The 20,660-nt window shown below is 41.0% G+C and overlaps 1 protein-coding gene and 1 long non-coding RNA gene across 4 annotated transcripts in view; both read right to left on the bottom strand.

Annotated features, from left to right (window-relative positions):
• Window positions 1-736: 736 nt before the first annotated feature.
• Window positions 737-20,660, bottom strand: part of PINX1 (PIN2 (TERF1) interacting telomerase inhibitor 1) — an 84,691-nt gene continuing 64,767 nt past the window's right edge. For all 3 annotated transcript variants that reach the window (XM_038394612.2, XM_038394613.2, XM_038394609.2), the window contains exon 7: window positions 737-3,301. In XM_038394612.2, the coding sequence (XP_038250540.1) occupies window positions 2,684-3,301 (618 nt within the window). In that variant the 3' untranslated portion in view covers window positions 737-2,683. The remainder of the gene's footprint in view (window positions 3,302-20,660) is intronic.
• LOC122459167 lies at window positions 14,562-19,023 on the bottom strand. The gene is made up of 2 exons (XR_006279672.1): window positions 17,051-19,023; window positions 14,562-16,327 (listed from the first exon to the last, which is right to left on the bottom strand). It is a non-coding gene; the product is annotated as an uncharacterized LOC122459167 (long non-coding RNA).

Here is a 20,660-nt window from a genome sequence, read left to right on the forward strand (position 1 = left end):
CCATTGAGAGGAGGCCTTTTTCATAAGGCTTTCTCCACTTTTGGACCATTGTGAAAGAAATATTCCTCTTTGTGACAACTCAGATTTACTTCAGCTATTGAATGACTTTCTAGTATGTAAACTTGCACACTCAAAGAATCATAGATCATGGAAGATATGGGTTGGAAGAGACCTCAGGAGGTCATCTAGTCCAACCCTCTGCTCAAAGCACTCTTCCTGGGTTAGTGCAAAATTTAGTGTAAAATTTACACGTCTTCCTGTACAAGTAGAAAATCTTTGGGCCTGATTTTAATCTCAGTTAAATATAATGTAACTGCTGAAAATTCATCACCTTAAAAAGAAGCTGCTCCTGATTTTACACTTGTTTTGACTGAGATTGGAATCTGGCCTTTTGAGCCTCCAGAACCGTTAGCTTTTAGAAACTCAGTGAAATCCAACAGAGAAAACAAAAGATCAAAGATAATTGGGGGGAGGGGGGGGGGGAAATCTATTCATTTAGTAGCATCTGAGTTTTAATTCATCCCCGATGAAGGCAATAACACTCAGCCAATGCAGGGTTAAAAATCAAGGTCAAAGGTCAGATTTTGGCCCTCAATAGGCAGCACTCCTATTGGGAGCAATAAATTGCCTGTTCCACTCTGCTTTGCTGCTCAGAAGCAGGCCCACACCACTTACAACATTCACACTGCAAACCACAGCGTGTTTAGCTGGCCCCTTTCACTGAAAAAAATGACACTTTTCTGCCTCAGGACTACAGTTTATTTGGAGTTCTGTAGTAGACTCACACTGTGTAAGTGACATGTTGCTTAAAAAAGCCATGTAGCAGCACCAGCCAAAGCAGCATCATGATGGCCAATATTTGCATTGCATTGAAAAGTAAATGTTACAGGGATTAAAAGCCAAACGGTACAGTGTGGAATGTAGAGAAAGCCAAAATCTGCTATTACACTGATGTAAATCTGGAGTAATCCCTCAGCAGGCTGCGTCCGGATGGGCAAAGAGGCTGCATTTTTCAGTTTTGTTAACTTGATACAATTGCAAAGGCCCACTGAGATGAAGGTTAACAGGTCTGAAGCAACGTTAATGGGCCGTGTTGCAGCGTAGGCTTCTCTCAGGCTACAGCAAGGCCAGTTATTGCAGGTTCATACATGTTAGCCTGCATCTTAGTGGGGTTTTCAATCATATTACGCTAACACAATAAAAAAAAAAAACAAGCCCTCCCTTTTTATCTGTCAGGACAAGGCCAGTGGAGTTGCTCCAGATTTAGAGTGGTGAAATAAAAAGACTCTGGCCCAGAGTCAAATGCACAGCTGTAATAAAACAATATTAAAAGCCAAGCTCTACACGGTTACACTGATTTAAATCCAGAGTAACTCTCCTGACTTCAATGGAGTTCCTCCCTGGTGTAAATGAAATCAGAATCAGGCTCAAGGTTTGTAAAAGGGTCCAAGGGAAAATGCTTCTTTAGGCCCCGATTCTGCCACACTCACTCTAGTATCTCTTGGCGATGCTACCACTCTATCTGAGTAAGTACGCCAGAATCTGGTCCTCAACATTTACGCTTGTATACAAAACTTCTCCACAAGAGCCATGTGTCCCAACACAAGCTGTCCTCCATTTTAAATGTATAGCCAATTTTTAAAAATAAATAAATTTAAATAGCTAAATTGTACTCATTTAGGTTTTCCTTGTACAAACGGCAACTCCTTCCCTCAATGCATGCGAACAGCTACATTTGTATACATTTTTTTGCTAACAGGTATGCCACATACCAAGCTCCTCAAGTGTGACTTTTTGAACGCGGAATGGGTCAATGTAAAGACCAGAATTGTGGCCTGAAAGTCAAAGTTAGGCTACATGGACGAGGCGACTAAAAAAAATTCCTGTGTAGCTCTGTAACATAATACCTACCCTGCAATAGTTAACTTCTGGCTAGGGAACAAAAGGAACTATTTCGTTCCATTCTCCTGCACTGACACATGGGCATAATCCTTTAATTAGAGCAGGCATTTTAAGAGGAAGCAAAATTCATTTTAGCTACTAAAGGAAATCAATGAAAAGGTTTACACATCTATATGGTACATGCTCAGACTCTCAGAAGGCAACTGCACTGGCACAAAAGAAAACAGGGATGATAAAAAATGCAACTGAATTAAATTTTTGCAAGGCTGGGAAGAGTTCAGTGGATGGGGTAGTGGGTAGTGATCTGTAGGCATTTTCTACTATAACACAGTCCTGTTCTTGTCTCACACTAGCAACTGTGTGAAATGATACCAGTGTAAGTGACAGTAGATTCAGGTCCACTGTGCTAAAATATAGATCTTGCTGGCTGAGGGGAGTGGGGGGGGAGGGGGGGCTAACTGCTGATTATGTGAGCAGAGCCTAACTCCATTTATGCACTGTTGTCACACAGCCATGCTGTGTAGACTTGGGGAAAGCCTAGCCCACAGCACTGTTTCCTACAACAGTTAATAGCATGCTTCATCCCCACCTATGATGGGGCAATGTATTCCCGCCCTGCCAACGAGAGCTGTGTTTAAAGAGTCTGAGGTTTCAGTACTGACAGAGACAGAGCGCTACACATGGGATGAACTGCAGTTTGATGTCTGGCTGGCATTCACAGAAGGCTTCACATTCAATATGTCAACGTCTAACTATTTCCGAAGCCCAAGACACTGCTAAGTTAACTTAAACGTTTCTTCTTTTTCCTCTCCATCCCGTCGACATACTCCGCTGCCTCTTTTTTCTGCTTTTTGTGTTTTTTCTTATATGGTTTCTTTTGCTTTGTCTCAGAGGCTTCTTCACCAAGATTTTCCCCATCAGCTGTTCCAGGGTAAATTTCTCCACTCCTTGGGAAAACACAAGAATTTCCAACACAACTGACATCTTCACCTTTGCGTTGATGTTTAGCTTTCTTTTTCTTTTTCCCTGGTTGGTATTCAGTGTTTGCTGTCTCCAGTTCTTCTTCCCACGCGCCAGCTGTTCTGGAGCGTTTCACCTTTGGTTCTTCGTAACCGTCCATGTTCGCTGCCTCAGCATTTTTCTGGCTCTTTTTCTTTTTCTTTTTGGATTTGGTTTTCAGTCCTTGTGAAGATTCTAAGTCTTCAGCTGTAGTCGTGCCAGGATTCACTAACTCACTCTCTGGTTCATTCTGGAATTTCTTCAGTTTTGCCATGCGCTTTGCAAAATACTCTTGCACCGTCATGGTGCTGGTCACTGTATTACTATGGTCCACTGAATTGGGCATCTCAAGGTCTTCTTTTCTGTCCTCTTCTGGAGAATCTGCACAGGTGTTGTCCTCCTGGGGGAAATAATTTAAAGGTGATCAGGGAAAAGATTTTCAGCATATGGATTTAAAGGTTTTTTGCATTTCAACATCTAAAGAGAGAAAACAAGAAAAGTATCTAAGGTCAAACCCGAGACCCTACTCTGAAAGTCATGGCAGAAGTCCCATGAATTTCAGTGGGAATAGGATCTAGCAATTAATGCAGTGTGAAGGGAAGAGGGAACCAACCAACCAACCCTCTTAAATTGGCAAGGGAAAAGAGAGAACATGCTACAGTTTCTGTGAACATTGCCAATATTCTGGTATTATACAAGGGGGTATACTGAGGAATAAGAAGATAAAATTAAGGCAAAGAAAATTAGACTTGGGGGGCCTGATTCTTTATTGGTTTGCACCATATGCCATCATCTACACCTACTCAATGTAAATGCAAAGCATGTTTTAAATGCTCCCAAATCAGAGGAGTGTATTACACCCACTTTGCACAGGTACATATGTCTCCACAAGATGCAAAGTGGTTAGGAAAAAAATAGAGTGAGCTCTATTAATCTGTGGCATAGTCTCAGAAGGGAAAAGGTGGAAACCTCATCCTCGGAAGATACTTAAAGCACTAGAACATACATTGTAGGGAACACTCCAGCACTGGCAGGAGGAGATTGAGGTAACAAATCTCATCTAACAGATCATTTGAAAAGTTCTTTCGTAACTGTTTCATATAATTTCACCCTCGGTGTTCCCATTTGACCAAAGTACCATACTAAAAAGATATTTCATTAAGGTTGCCTGACACTTCTCATTATAAGACCATTTTCTGTTTCTTCTAACTTTGCCAGGCTAACATTTTCCATGCCATGTGTCCGCCTCAGGCTGAACATTCTGGGGAGATTTCAGCAAAAATGGCTCACTGTTTCTGAGAACGAGGCTAGGGGGAAAATAATACATTTTTCAATAATGCTCAAGCAACCTTAATTCTGGCATTTCTAAACTTCTGAATGCTTGACTTTGCAACCTTAAGGTTCCCTTAATAGAATATATATTATACACACAGAAAAACTATCAGAAAGAACAAACTCCATTATAGGCCAGATTTAGCAAGGCTTTCACACCAAGAACCACAGCTGAACTCAACAGAGGTTCTGCACGTACATGGTTTGAGAAGCGATCCTGTATCTAGACTACATATAAAAAATAAGAAGCAAATAATCGCTGAGTTGAGTAATAGACATACAGGATTAAGAAAAGGATTAAGTTTTTCATAAAGCGATAGAAATAAACTGGGTTGAAAATACAAAGCTTGTTATGGTACCCATTATTTACAAACAAACAAGAAAGATCTTGGAGTTATTGTGGATAATTCTCTGAAAACATCCACTCAATGTGCAGTGGGAGTCAAAAAAGCTAACCTAACGTTGGGAATTATTAGGAAAGAGATAGATAACAAGACAGTAAATATCAATGCCGCTATATAAATCTACAGCATACCTACACCTTGAATACTTCATGCAGTTCTGGTCACCCCATCTCAAAAAAAATACAGTATATTTGGAAAACATAAGGGAAGGAAAACAAATATGATTAAGGGTATGGAACAGCTTCCATCTGAGGAGAGATTAAAAAGACTGGGACTTTTCAGCTTGGAAAGGAGACGACTAAGGGGCGATAGAATAGAGATCTATAAAATGACGAATGGTGTGGACAAAGCGAATAAGGAAGTGTTATTTACTCCTTCACATAACATGAGAACCAGGGGCCACCCAAAGAAATTAATAGGCAGCCGTTTAAAATGAACTAAAGGATTTCTTCACACAACACTCAGTCAACCTGTGGAACTCATTGCCAGGCAATGTTGTGAAGGCCAAAAGTATAATGGGGTTCAAAAAAAGAATTAAGTAAGTTCATGGAGGAGAGATCCATCAATGGCTATTAGCCAAAATGGTCATGGATGCAACCCCATGCTCTGGGTGTCCATAACCTCTGACTGCCAGAAGCTGTGAGTGGACAGTAGGGGATGGATCATTTGATGACTGCCTGTTCTGTTCATTCCTTCTGAAGCACTTGCAATTGGCCATTGTCAGAAGACGGGATACTAGGCTAGCTGGACCCTTGGTCTGACCCAGTATGGCTGTTCTTATCTTGTACCAGCACAAAGTGGGTGTAAAATGCAATCAGATCAGAATGGTAGCTAGCATTTTATAGCCACATCGATTTAAACTGCTGCACAGGGTGAAAGGCAGCAGTGAATGGGGAGAATATAAAACCACTGATCTCAAATATTGTAGTTATTGTTTGGTGGCATACATGAGTGGTCTCAGTCCTCTTTAGGGTATGATATTTAACTGGCTAGCTGAAGTGGGGTTTTCTAAGTTTTTAAGTGAGGATTTCCAGGTACAGGGCTTTACTCATGTCCATAATCTTTACCCATGTGAGCAAGAATTTGCAGGTTTGTGTCATTAGTGATGCACCAAGAGTGGCTACACTTCCTCATATCTGCTCTCAAGAGAGTTATTCTAGTGGAACTAAAATAACGTTACACTTGAGATTCCAGTAATGTTTGTGTGGGCACTTAAAAAATTAGGTACTTTTTCATCTAGCAATACACCTTATTCTAAAGGGGGAATTTGAGCACAGGTAATGCAACAGTAGGACTCGGTCATTAAGAAATGTTATTTAAAGCTGAATTCCCACTCCTCCCCACTCGCAATTTTTCTACATTTGGTGGGGGAAGATGCAGGAAAGTTTGATGAGGCAGAATCCACAGAATAAATTGTTAGATTGTTAGCACAGCTCAGTCTTTTTAACAAGGTACCTTCCAATTTGAGTCTTACCAAGCAACATTGGTGCAGATCAAAAATAGTTGCCCTGGTAAGGCAAATTTAAACGGGTCACTTTCTTTTTCCATCTACCTGCAAGATGATTTTGACATGTTGCTCTACAAAATGACAAACGGTCTCCCAGTTTTCTCAGCAATGGACACTAGCCAAAACTGGCCCTCGCTGATGTACAAAATGTCCTCAGGGACAGAGCGCCAACAACCCTGGGGCAAACCAGGAAAGGGTTTGTTAATTCCCTTGGCAAGTTCTGATTCTGACAATTTAATTACTGTAATTGAATGTGAATATTAATTGAACTGTATACATTTATTTTTAAAAATATGGCACAGAAACTTGTTCTTTGGCTAAGCTGTTAACTTCAGAAGCTATTTGTGATCCCAGAAAACAAGCACACTCCACAGAAATTCCTGTATTGATAAGAATTTTAATAACCATGGGCCACTGAACACAAAACTAGCAGGGCATGGAGACAGGGAAGAAGGTGCCAACCCTAAAAAACCCCTTTCAGTTTAGGGAAAGCTTATGTAAAATCGTAAATCATCTGGAAGGGCTGTTAAGTGCCAGAAATGTTCCTCCTCCCCTTCTATGTTTTACCTGATTAAGAAACCATGGAAACATCCTAGAACTATACACATGGCTTCTCTGCAACCTCTAGCAAAGTGAGATGCAGAATTACTTAATATTTTGCATCCTAAGAAACATGCTTTGAAGTGCTAAGCATTTACTGATATTCAAATTTTTTACTTTTTAAAAAAATCCCACAAAGCTGATTTCAATAATAGGTTGGCAGAACAACAACCTAACAGTGTGAAATCCTGGATCCCCTGAAGTCAGTGGCAAAAGGCCAACTGACTTCAGTGGGGTCAGGATTTCCCCCATGTTACCTTCTACTTACCTAGCACCTCTCAGCCCAAAATGAGTTACGAACTATGTATAGGAAATATTTCACCCACCGCTGAAATGCAGCCACCTTTGGTGGGGAATGGGGCAGTTGTTAAAAGACACACAAAAACTTGACAACAGCAGAGGAGAGTAAGAGCTGAGTTAGCACAGAAGTCCAGACAGAAAAACTGGGTCCCACATGCTTCTTGGAAGAAAAGTGAGGTAGTAACAAAATCAATCATCTACAAAATAACTGGTGGTTACTATGTAAGCAACAGTGGATCTTGTGTTAGTTCAAATAGGTTCATGAACTCTGAACAGGAGAGAAAGCTGTTCTTAATGCTTCAAGGACAAGATCGGGAGTCAGAAAATCCGGAGTCTAGTTCAGCCTCTGCCACTGACTCACTACAACACCTTGGTCAAGTTACTTTACCTCGCCATATCTCAGCTTCCCTGTTAATGTGACTTAACAGGAATTGTCACTTACATGACTATCAGAATGGCATGGAATAAAAAGTATAGTGGCACTGAGGATGGCATAGTAGAATAAGGTTGAACATATTTTTATTTAGGTCGATTAATTGAAGTTAACATACAATTAACTCAAATAAATTAATCATGATTAATCTCCGTTTTAAACACTGTTAAATAGAATACCAACTGACATTTATTAAATATTTTGGATGTTCTTCTACATCAAATATATTGATTTCAATTACAACACAGAATACAAAGTGGACAATGCTCACTTTATATTTTTTATTACAAATGTTTGCACTGTAAAAATGATAAACAAAAGAAATAGTATTTTTCAATTCACCTCATACAAGTACTAGACTGTGATCTCTTTATTGTGAAAATGCAACTTACAAATGTATATTTTTTTTTGGTTACATAACTGCACTCAAACACAAAACAGCATAAAATTTTAGTGCCTATAAGTCCACTCAGTCCTACTTCTTGTTCAGCCAATCACTAGAAGAAACAAGTTTGTTTATATTTACAGGAAATAATTGTTGCCCACTTCTTATTTACGTCACCTGAAAGTGAGAACAAGCGTTTGCATGGCCTTTCATAGCAGACATTGGAAGGTATTTACATGCCAGACATGCTAAACGTTTGTATTCCCCTTCATGCTTCAGCCACCATTCCAGAGGACATGCTTCCATGCTGATGACGCTCATTAAAAAAAAGAATGTGTTAATTAAATTTGTGACTGAACTCCTTGGGGGAGAATTGTACGTCTCCTGCTCTGTTTTATCTGCATTCTGTAATATATTTCGTGTTAAAGTAATCTCGGATGATGACCCAGCACCTTGTTCTTTTAAAGAAAATTTTCACTGCAGATTTGACAAAAATCTGAGAGGGACAAGGTGTGGAGCATGCTTTCAGAAGTCTTAAAAGAGCAACACTGATGTGGAAACTACAGAACCCGAACCACCAGAAAAGAAAATTAACCTTATGCTGGTGGCATCTGACTCAGATGATGAAAATGAACATGCATTAGTCTGCACTTGTTGGGATCCACAAATATTTAAATAAATGATATTCTATTATTGTTAACAGTGTGGTTAATTTTTTAATCACGTGATTAATTGCGATTAATCTTTTTAATTGCTTGGCAGCCCTATTTTTAATAGATGCTCTCCTAAATAACAGAAATTGGGATTGGTGCAGATATTACTGAGTATATCTATGGTCTGTGTTACAGGACGTCAGATTACATGATTCCTTCTGGCCTTAAAAACCTATGAATCCTACCTCCTGAATCTTTGCTCTGTCAGAGTGGAGAAGTGATTTCCTTCTTGAGGAACTGCACCAATCAGATTTAGAGAATCTGGTTTCATGACCGCTACTTTAGGTTCTCATTGCAGAGATGAGTTTGTACTCTTCCCCTAGAGAAGAGTAAAACTTGGCAGGCAAGAAAAAGCTCATGGCTCCCTAGGGTCTTTCGATCCCAGGTCCAACACTGATGTAAAGAAGCACAGCAAATAAACAGATGTGCATGGCACTTTATAGACCTTAAAGATGACAAGGTCTCTGCTCTGAGGAACTTGTAGGATCAGGGGCGTAGACTGCAAACACTTGAGCTAGGCATGTGCATAATTGTTTGCAGGATTGGGACCAATCAGACAACACAGCAAGTAATGCACAGTGGTGTTTTTAGTTTAAGCACGATATTTTTTAAAAAAACTGTTCCCATAGTTCTGTAACCAATTCTCCCATGTTTAACACTATTTAATGTTAGACAGTAACTGGGTTATGCTAACACCTTTGGCATATTCCATCCACATGAATACCGCAGACCCTATTATCCAGAAGAAAGATCTCAAACATTCAGTCTTTTCTTTCCCTAATATTTTGTTCCTTTTCTGCTATTCATTGTTCTCCTTCATTTCCTCTTGGACCCTCATGTTACATTACAAGGAAGTAATGGCATATGTACATTAATCCTAAACTGTAGAACCCACTTGTAAATAAACTTCAAGCGTGAAAATTCCATTTATTGTGAAGCAGAATTAGAATCCTGAATGGTGGCAGCATGTCTGAAAAGGACGTTCATTCTGGTTACTGTAACCAGTATAGCTTTACTATAAGCAGATTCTACTGTGCTAGACGCCTTGGAAAATGTGTTATCCACCAGTTAGATGCTAAATGTTGTATTCCATAGGCATCATCTCCTTCTCCCACCCCTCTGTTCTGACTAAGCAGACAAGGACAGGGGTTCGGGAGTAACCTATAGAAGAAGGGGAAAGGAGGAATCTGTGACTTCCAGCCTCGATGCAGCTGTTTCCTGCACGGAGTGAAGAGGAACCAGTTTTGCTAGAATTGCTTCAGCTCTGCAAATGGAGAGGGTGAAAAGAGGTGCTGCCACCACTTCTACAGTATAAAAGGCGAGGGATCTTTTCCAGATAGGTCTTTGCCTATTATAGTGAATCCCTGCTTATACAGTAGTTTTTAGACAAGAAAACAAAAGAGCACTTCATTATAAAAGTCTTACTGTATAAATCTAAAATTACTTTGTTTTTAAGTAACAGTCCAAAATGTGGATTCCAAGACATTTAGACACTCTCCTGCACATTTATCGTATATATGCTGTTGTATTTATTAAGCCTTTTTTCCTCCTGAATTCCGAAATGAGGCACTTCAGTTAAAAGGGTGTTAAACATCCCAGGTTGCTTTATAAACTTTCTGCCAAGAGCTTGTGCCAAAGATCTCAGCAAATAGACAATTTCAGCTTTTATTTCTCTTTAAATTCAAATGTGGTTTCAGTTAAAACCAGGAAGATGCCATCTTATTCAACAGATGTGAATCCTATGTATCCAGAATTCTATTTTCTTATTTTAGAAATAATATATTTTTATTGCTGATCACTCTTCTCAGTCCTAAAGAGCATACACAGCTCTCAGAGACTGAGCTGGATTCTAATCTGGCTCATTCTTCATAACAGAAATGTAAGTAAACTCTAAGTGCACAGCCAAATTTTGCCTTCAGTTAGACCTGTTCAACACCACTGAACACAGATGTAACTCATGGGAGAATCTGAAGATTCCAGAGTTGCATAGGTGCACCAGATAAAAATTTGGCCAGAAAGATTTTAACTACTGGTGATATAAGAGCCACAAAGGACACGCTTTACTGAAACAATAGCACTGGCAGTTAGGACAAACATTTTTTGAATATTTACTTAGCAAATGTGATACGGTGTCACAGAAAGTTCTTACGGAACCTCATGCTGCTGTTCTTATAGAACCACCTTTCAGAGTAGAACCGCATATATTGCAGTGTAAACGAACAATGGCAGCAGGCAAATCGCGGCCTAGCAGGGCAGGATATGTAAACCCAAAGGCGAACACAGTGGGAGGAGATAACATGTAACAACATGACGGGGAAGATGTTTGGGGAATAAGGAGAGGGAAAAAGAGGGTAAATTGATGCACTGCATACAGTAATAACCAAGCTATGAAAAGGAAAGCAAGACACCTAGACATTCTGGTGACATCCCAATCCACTGTACCTACACAGCTGAGGTCACAAAATTCCTCTTCCTATTCATTTCCTTGTAAATTACAGCTGTGTGTTCAATTTAATAAACAAGGCTAAGGAAGATATTTCCCTTTGGATTCCTCTACTCATACAATACAGAGATCCAAACAGTGACCTCATCTTCCCTCTTCCAAGGGACTTGTTTAGAAGTCCTAATCAGTGTGTTCTCGCCTTGCATAATAATAGAGGAAATATGGTCTGGTAATCAGAGCACAGGACTGGGAGGGCCAGGTCTCCCATGCGCCATTCCTAGCTCTGCTATCGACTCACAGTGCAGTCTTGACAAAGAAGTCACTTACTCGATCTGTGCTTCAGGCTATCCAGCTGTAAAACGGGTCTAAAAATCCTTAACTGACTCACAAGGGAGTTGTAAGTTTTTCATTAATTAAATGTTTGCAAAGTGCTTTGAGATCCTCCAAGGGAAGAAGTAGAAAGTATTATGTAAACACCAAGACCTTACATTTATGCAGCCTTAAGTTGGCAAGGTTGAGTGTTCCAAAGATATCCGGGTTAAGGATGAGCAGGCAGCCTTAGCTTAGTCAAGTCCCTTTGTACATATGCATTATGATAGTCTTCAATAACATGACCACATACTATTTTTCAAATACAATTACAACCCTAGATACAGGTTTCAGAGTAGCAGCCGTGTTAGTCTGTATTCGCAAAAAGAAAAGGAGTACCCGTGGCACCTTAGAGACTAACAAATTTATTAGAGCATAAGCTTTCGTGAGCTACAGCTCACTTCATCGGATGCATTTGGTGGAAAAAGCAGAGGAGAGATTTATATACACACACACAGAGAACATGAAACAATGGGTTTATCATACACACTGTAAGGAGAGTGATCATTTAAGATAAGCCATCACCAGCAGCGGGGGGGGGGGGGGGGGGGGGGGGGGAAGGAGGAAAACCTTTCATGGTGACAAGCAAGGTAGGCTAATTCCAGCAGTTAACAAGAATATCAGAGGAACAGTGGGGGTGGGGGTGGGGGGGAGGGAGAAATACCATGGGGAAATAGTTTTACTTTGTGTAATGACTCATCCATTCCCAGTCTCTATTCAAGCCTAAGTTAATTGTATCCAGTTTGCAAATTAATTCCAATTCAGCAGTCTCTCGTTGGAGTCTGTTTTTGAAGCTTTTTTGTTGAAGTATAGCCACTCTTAGGTCTGTGATCGAGTGACCAGAGAGATTGAAGTGTTCTCCAACTGGTTTTTGAATGTTATAATTCTTGACGTCTGATTTGTGTCCATTCATTCTTTTACGTAGAGACTGTCCAGTTTGGCCAATGTACATGGCAGAGGGGCATTGCTGGCACATGATGGCATATATCACATTGGTAGATGCACAGGTGAACGAGCCTCTGATAGTGTGGCTGATGTGATTAGGCCCTAGGATGGTATCCCCTGAATAGATATGTGGACAGAGTTGGCAACGGGCTTTGTTGCAAGGATAGGTTCCTGGGTTAGTGGTTCTGTTGTGTGGTGTGTGGTTGCTGGTGAGTATTTGCTTCAGATTGGGGGGCTGTCTGTAAGCAAGGACTGGTCTGTCTCCCAAGATCTGTGAAAGTGATGGGTCGTCCTTCAGGATAGGTTGTAGATCCTTGATGATGCGTTGGAGAGGTTTTAGTTGGGGGCTGAAGGTGATGGCAATAGTGGCGTTCTGTTGTTTTCTTTGTTGGGCCTGTCCTGTAGTAGGTGACTTCTGGGTACTCTTCTGGCTCTGTCAATCTGTTTCTTCACTTCAGCAGGTGGGTATTGTAGTTGTAGGAATGCATGATAGAGATCTTGTAGGTGTTTGTCTCTGTCTGAGGGGTTGGAGCAAATGCGGTTATATCGTAGCGCTTGGCTGTAGACAATGGATCGAGTGGTATGATCTGGATGAAAGCTAGAGGCATGTAGGTAGGAATAGCGGTCAGTAGGTTTCCGATATAGGGTGGTGTTTATGTGACCAACCCTAGATACACCAGATCACCTCAGATTAATCTTAACATCCCTGTACACTTACACTAATTTCAATGCTACAATGGTCCAGTATAGCCTTCTAGACAGGGGTAGACAGCCCTCAATTCTTTATTACTCGTATTGCAGTAGCATGCAGAGACCCCAATCAGGATGAAAGACCTCATTGTTACACATGCTGTACAAAGGCATAGAAAGACATGGCCCCTGCCTTGAACAGCATACAATCTTATACAGTCCAAGCATACATTTTCATTATGCTATAATATTTCACCTGTAGAATTTTCTCCAAGTCTGTCCTTATCATATAAATGACTTACAGGAACTGTTTAACTGGCACTTATAGTACTGCAGGTTCACACAAATTTGTGTTGCAGATAAACCAGAGGATATTTTATTTGGGAAATATGTGACCATACAATTAAAGATGATCATACTACAGTGGCAGAATTATAAGGCAGCCTCAGCTTTTTCATCTCCTGATGTTTAAGTTTGCAATAATGTAGCTTTATTCCCCCCATGGAATTAAAGATGGGCTGAGAACAGACCCTTCTTCTAGAGGCAATTGTGTTACCTGCATGTGATTCTGCAGATACTGTTCAGCTGCACTTGGAATGTGTCTGTTTTTGACATAACTGTTAATCCTTTTAGTCAGACTCTAGAACACCAAACCCTCTTCAATTGTTGGTTGAAGAGAAGGATTTCTGTCTGCTCCCCACGGTCAGATACGGCACCAGTTACAAAGACTGGATGGGACACACGGCAGTGCACTCGGGTAGCCAAACCACAAGCAAGGATATCAGAGGATGGGGGTGTGGGGAGATTCTGTTGAGATAAGCAGTTGGGAGGAATGATGCTGTAATGCACTTGAAAATACCCAAAAGACGGAAAAGATTTTTGGCCAAGATTAGCAGAGGAAGCCGTGTCAGCAGCAGGGCTTGGTTTCTAAAGGATGAGGAAAACACATGTATTTTGAAATCTGAAAATAATATGGACCTATGGGAACCTTTACTTGTACCTCTTTGGTCACGTAAAATCAGGAATTAAAGTTCCTTAGAGGATTATAAAAACAGTATTGCCTGATTCTCTAGGGGTTTTTCCTTAAAAAGTCTTTCTATGAAGGAAAATATACAGTTGAAATGACTCCGTAAGGGGGTAATTAGCTTCAGAGCTGATCCATATAACTAGAATCAAGTCAGAGCCCTTGCACTGGGGATACAGACATTTCCTGTTTTTCAGCGAGTGGTAGCAGAGGAGCTGTTAAGAAAGTCTGTGTCACCTTTTAGTCACATATCTGCTTAACAAGCCATCATCACTAACTAGTTCCTCTCCTTTGCACGGTGCCAAGAAGGCTATCCTCGTGGTTACAGTACAGGACTGCCAATCAGGAGAGCAGCAAGGTGCTCAGACAGGGCCAGCAACAGAAACACAAAGTACTCCCCACCCAGGAGAGTTTGTAGTCTATGAGGTGCAGAAACACAAGATGTGCTGGGAGTGCAGAGAAGTGAGTGTCTATACAAAATATAATCATACGCTTTTTTTTTTTTTTTTTTTTGCGCAGTTGGAGGCCTCCTGGACAAAGTGGGTCTTCAGAAAGGGTTCGAGTGCAGAAAGGGTTCCAGGCCTAGCTCTGACAATGACATGCTGTGTGGCCTGGGAAATTCACTTGTGAGCTGTAATTCATTTTATACGTGATGATCTTGTTCTTGCTTTCAAGGACTTAGATCACACATCCTCTGCCTACATTTCTGACCCAGTCTCCTGGTGACCATCCCAAGCACTCTGCCAGAGAGATCAGCTGGGACACCTCTTGCTTTCTTTCGTAAATGTTTCCATGCCTTCTGCAAGCTTCCCCTTATACCTGGGGCACCCTTCCAAAATGACAACCAAATCACGGGCCTCACAGGATTCTGATCCCTCCAAAAGACATTTCCACACCAGCACCTACAAAACGTGACCACTTTAAATTTTTTTTTTTTAAACCAAGACTTATGTATGCGCAGCTGAACAACCACTTAACCAGTGTCCTACCTTACTCCGTCCTTTGTGTACGTTATAGTCTCACATGTCATGACAATCCCTTGGATTGTAAACTCTCTGGGGGATGGATCTGTTTTCTCTGAAGAAATCAGCACACATATGGGCACTATAAATTATCAATCAACAAACAACAACAGATGTGGGGCAGAAATGCACAGTATTGTCACACTTTTTCTGCAGAGACCACATACTTCGAAGTGTGGAATAACTCTGCCTGGCCAGTACCTCTGTGCACAAGGGTCTAGGTCCTGCCCATGCTGAACACTTGGCATTAGTGAATGGCTGCCAGACTAATTGCTGTTGGATCTGAAAGAAAGGACTCCAAACCTCTCTGGGAAGAAGGAAAAAGCCCTTCCCAGCGCTCTTACCATAGAATATCTGCTCCCAGTTCTTCAGCCTTTTAGGGATAAAGCGAAGCGCCTCACTGGTTCCTTGGTTGCTCCTGAGCACGGCTCCCACTCTCTCTAGTGCTGCCTCTCTCCATGGTATTGAAAGGAGAGAGATTGGGAGTCATGACCCAAAGCAGCTGTGCGGTGTTTCCACTTAATCCCAGCCAGGCTGAGAAAGCTGAGTTTAGACCTTGCCTGGGAGGAAAGTGAGGCGTGAAACTGGGAATTGAGGAGGTAAAGAGAAGGGTGCAGAGTGGAGGAAGGGAGAAAAAGTGTGTGCCCAGGGTGAGCAGTGGAAGGAAGAGGCAATCTGTTCAAGGATTACACTAAGAGGAAGATTATTTCAGGGGCTGGGTTTTTCAGAGAAAGTGGGACAGTGTGGGATGGAATGGAATGCAAACTGCAGTACTGATTACAGATCTGGTGACAGTAATTCTTGCCTTGAAATAACAGCTTCTAGTGCTCTCTAGTGACAGCCTGAACCAGGGTCAATGTCAGACTTTTCCCAGCCGCCAACTGCATGGCCAACTTGCCAAGAGGAGGCTGCAGCCAGGGACATTAGCAGGGAGGGAGGTGGGATGGTCTTTAGAGATCACAGCTCTTAATGAGCCATGCTCCAGTTTGATCTGAGCAGCCTTCCCACTCTGAGCAAGATGGAGCTTGGCATGCTGAGACCTATAGTTTCCATGGATCATTCCCAGTAGGAAAGATGATGGGATTCATGGATAAGGGTTGATATCTGTCCCACTGGCAGAACACTGGCCTTCAGGTAGTTGAAGGCTGCTATCAAATGCCCCCTCACTTTCCTCTTCTGCAGACTAAATAACCCCAGTTCCCTCAGCCTCTCCTCGTAAGTCATGTGCCCCAGCCCCTAATCATTTTCGTTGCTCTCCACTGGACTCTCTCCAATTTGTCCACATCCCTTCTGTAGTGAGGGGGACCAAAACTGAACCCAATACTTCCAGGTGTGGCCTCAGTGCCAAACAGAGGGGAATAATTGCTTCCTTCAATCTGCTGGCAATGCTCCTACTAATACAGCCCAATATGCCGTTGGCCTTCTTGGCAACAAGGGCACAGTGCTGACTCATATCCAGCTTCTCGGCCGCTGTAATCCCCAGGTCCATTTCTGCAGAACTGCTGCTTAGCCAGTCGGTCCCCAGCCTGTAGCAGTGCATGGGATTCTTCCTTCCTAAGTGCAGGATTCTGGACTTGTCCTTGTTGAACTCAGATTTCTTTTGGCCCAATCCTCCAATTTGTCTATCCCTACCCTCCAGCATATCTACTTCTCACCCCAGCTTAGTGTCATCTGCAAACTTGTTGAGGGTGCAATGAGTCCCATCATCCAGATCATTAATAAAGATGTTGTACAAAACCAGCCTCAGGGCTGTTATATGAGGCTGTACATATTTGTTCCCTTGGTCTATTTCATTTCTCGTCAAAAAAACCTCAAAGCATCATACAGAAGACTTAGCTTCTTCATTTTGGTCAATAAGACTTCAAATATCAGTGTACTACCAAGCTGGCGTGCAAAGAGTCTGGCCAAAACCAAGGACACACTGGAACAGATATCCTGAATAAGTGGAGGAGTTCTGATCTATGTGTAGATTAATTCAAGACCTGTCCTCCATTAGAGCATAAAGTCTCCCTTTCCCTCACCATTGCTGAAAACCTGGCTCTCTCCTTGCTTCTTTCTCACCTAGATTATTGTACCTTTCTCCTTTCTAGCTTCCTCAGCTCTTACTTCCTCCTACTTCAATCTGTGCTACAGCCTCACCCACCATTTGGCAGATCACACCCTCAGTCCCTTTACCAGCTCACTGTACCTTTCAGCATCAAATACCTGTACTCTTCCCCTGCCTGTTTTTCTATCTCTGTTTCTACTGACCTCCACCCTTGTGTCCAATGCTCATAGATTTTAAAGACAGAAGAGACAATTATAGTCATTTAAGTCTGATCTCCCACATAGCACAGACCATAGAATTTCATCCATTTGGTCTCCTCCTATTTGCAGTTTTCAGAATTTTTTTCAGGCTGCCCTTAGGCCAAGGGTAGCCTTCTTTTTCCAGAAGGCCAAGTGTCCTCACTTTCTGCCTTCAATACCCACTTCAAAATTCATTTCTAGGGACTCACTTTTGACAGCTGACAACTGCTCCACTACACGCTGCTTCACTTCCTCATGCCTTATTCTCAAAACTTCAATGCTTCACACAAGTTTTGGTTAGTACCTTCTTCGCAGTTACCCCGGCCCTCACTTCCCTTTGGTACTGTCATTTCCAGAGTTCACCTAATTCAAAATGATAAACTCTTTGCATTTTTTTAAAGTCTGCAAAGGCATATGGCAATGCATATATATTTAGTAACAGTGACCAGAAGAGGATGAGGAAATGCCAATGCCTATAAGTCCAAACAGATTTATTGATCTACCTGGATTTTATTACTATAATTTATATAGTGCTCTAAGATGCACATGAGCACAGCTAGCCAATGTGCCTCAAAAAGAGTGTAATCCCTGCTGCACAGAGCTCACAAGCTAAAACCAGGAGTGGGTACAGAACAATACAAGTTATTATGATACACAGAAGTGCCATGTAAGCACACCAGTATGGATGATCCAATATCTCTTGGTAAGGTCCTTAAACTGTTTCAAGAATAAGCAGCAGCACAAGGGAAGGTGCAAAGATTTGAAGGGAGACATCAGGAGTGATTTAGTTGGGGACTGGTCCTACTTTGAGCAGGAGGTTGGACTAGATGACCTCCTGAGGTCCCTTCCAACCCTGATATTCTATGATTCTATGAGTGAGGACATGATGAAACAGGAGGAAAAACCAATATCTCATCTGTCACAAGTGCTTTATCGTCTGTGGTTAAGAAATGATGTAACTGTAGATGCCGTCAAGAATTGGTGAAGCTTTGTTCTCAAGTTAGAGCAAAAACACAGGAGCCAGGATATGTCATGGTGCTAACTCTCCAATAAGAGACTGAGTAATTTACTTGACTCCCTGTAATTCAGTCTAGCCAGCTAGTTCACGGAGAAGCAGGATCTCACTTAAGAGCAGATGCTAGTTAGAAACAGCTACTATTTTTTATTATATGTTGAGCACTATCAGGGTGGTTAGCATTGTGGAGAACTCACAGAAGCAGTGTTACCAACTCTCATGATTTTATCACCAGTCTCATAATTATTGTTTTTTTTTTTTTTTTTTTTAAAAAGTCCCAGCTCCCGGAGTCAAGTGGATGTGTGATTTCAGCCTTCATTCTTAAAGAAAAAGTAAGTTTCTAGCCCTTGTGACTGTGGAGAAAGCTTCAAAATGTGGCCCCATGTGTGCTAAAGGCTCAAAAGCCAGAAGACAGATAAAAATCTATTATTTTTACATAATCTCATTATTTTAAAGCCAATCATGATTTTAGCGAGCTCCGACTCTTGATTTTTGAACAGTTGGGGTTGGCAATACTGCAAAAGGAAACTGACCCTGCCTTGAGGAGCTTACCAGTCTAAACATCAAGGGTTTTTATTAGGGCTGTTGATTAATCGCAGTTAACTCAAAAAATTAATCGTGATTTAAAAAATTAATCGTGATTAATTGCTGTTTTAATCACATTGTTAAACAGAATACCAAATGAAATTAAATATTTTGGATGTTTTCTACATTTTCAAATATATAGATTTCAATTACAACACAGAATAGAAAGTGCACACTGCTCACTTAATATTTTTTATTACAAATACTTGCACTGTAAAAATGATAAACAAAAGAAACAGTTTTCAGAGTAGCAGCCGTGTTAGTCTGTATTCGCAAAAAGAAAAGGAGTACCGGTGGCACCTTAGAGACTAACAAATTTATTAGAGCATAAGCTTTCGTGAGCTACAGCTCACTTCATCGGATGCATTTGGTGGAAAAAAAAAAAAACAGTATTTTTCAATTCACCTCATACAAGTACTGTAGTGCAATCTCTATTGTGAAAATAGAACTTACAAATGTATATTTTTTTGTTGTTACATAACTGCACTCAAAAACAAAACAATGCAAAACTTTAGAGCCTACAAATCCACTCAGTCCTACTTCTTGTTCAGCCAATCGCTCAGACAAAACAAGTTTGTTTACATTTACAGGAGATAATGCTGCCCACTTCTTGTTTACAAAGTGAGAACCGGTGTTCTCATGGCACTGTTGTAGCTGGCGGTGCAAGGTATTTACATGCCAAATATGCTAAAGATTCATACGTCCCTTCATGCTTCAACCACCATTCCAGAGGACATGCGTCCATGCTGATGATTAGTTCTGCTCGATAACAATCCAAAGCAGTGCGGACTGATAAATGTTCATTTTCATCATCTGACTCAGATGTCACTAGCAGAAGGCTGATTTTCTTTTTTGGTGGTTTGAATACTGTAGTTTCTACTTCGGAGTGTTGCTCTTTCAAGACTTCTGTAAGACAGCTCATCCCTCTCAGATTTTGGAAGGCAATTCAGATTCTTAAACCTTGGGTCGAGTACTTTAGAAATCTCACACTGGTACCTTCTTTGCATATTGTCAAATCTGCAGTGAAAGTGTTCTTAAAATGAACAAACATGTGCTCAGTCATCACCCAAGACTACTATAACATGAAATATATGGCAGAATGTGGTTAAAATAGAGCCGGAGACGTATAATTCTTTCCCAAGGAGTTCAGTCACAAATTTAGTTAATGCATTTTTTTTTAAATGAGCATCATCAGCATGGAAGCATGTCCTCTGGAATGGTGGCCGAAGCATGAAGGGGCATATGAATGTTTAGCACATCTGGCACGTAAATACCGTGAGACGCCGGCTACAACAGTGCCATGAGAACACCGGTTCTCACTTTCAGGTGACACTGTGAACAAGAAGTGGGCAGCATTATCTACTGCAAATTTAAACAAAAATTGTTTGTCTGAGTGATTGGCTGAACAAGAAATGGGACTGTGGGGGCCCGTAGGCTCTAAAATTTTACATTGTTTTATTTTTGAATGCAGGGGTTTTTTGTACATAATTCTAAATTTTTAAGTTCAACTTTCATGATAAAGAGATTGCACTACAGTATTTGTATGAGGTGAACTAAAAAATACTTTATTTTGTTTTTTACAGTGTAAATAATGGTAATTAAAAATAAATATAAAGTGATCACTGGACACTTTGTATTCTGTGTTGTAACTGAAATCGATATATTTGAAAATGTAGAAAACATCCACAAATATTTAAATAAATAGT

This window comes from Dermochelys coriacea, chromosome 3, assembly GCF_009764565.3.
Source record: "Dermochelys coriacea isolate rDerCor1 chromosome 3, rDerCor1.pri.v4, whole genome shotgun sequence".
NCBI classification, from domain to species: domain Eukaryota; kingdom Metazoa; phylum Chordata; order Testudines; family Dermochelyidae; genus Dermochelys; species Dermochelys coriacea.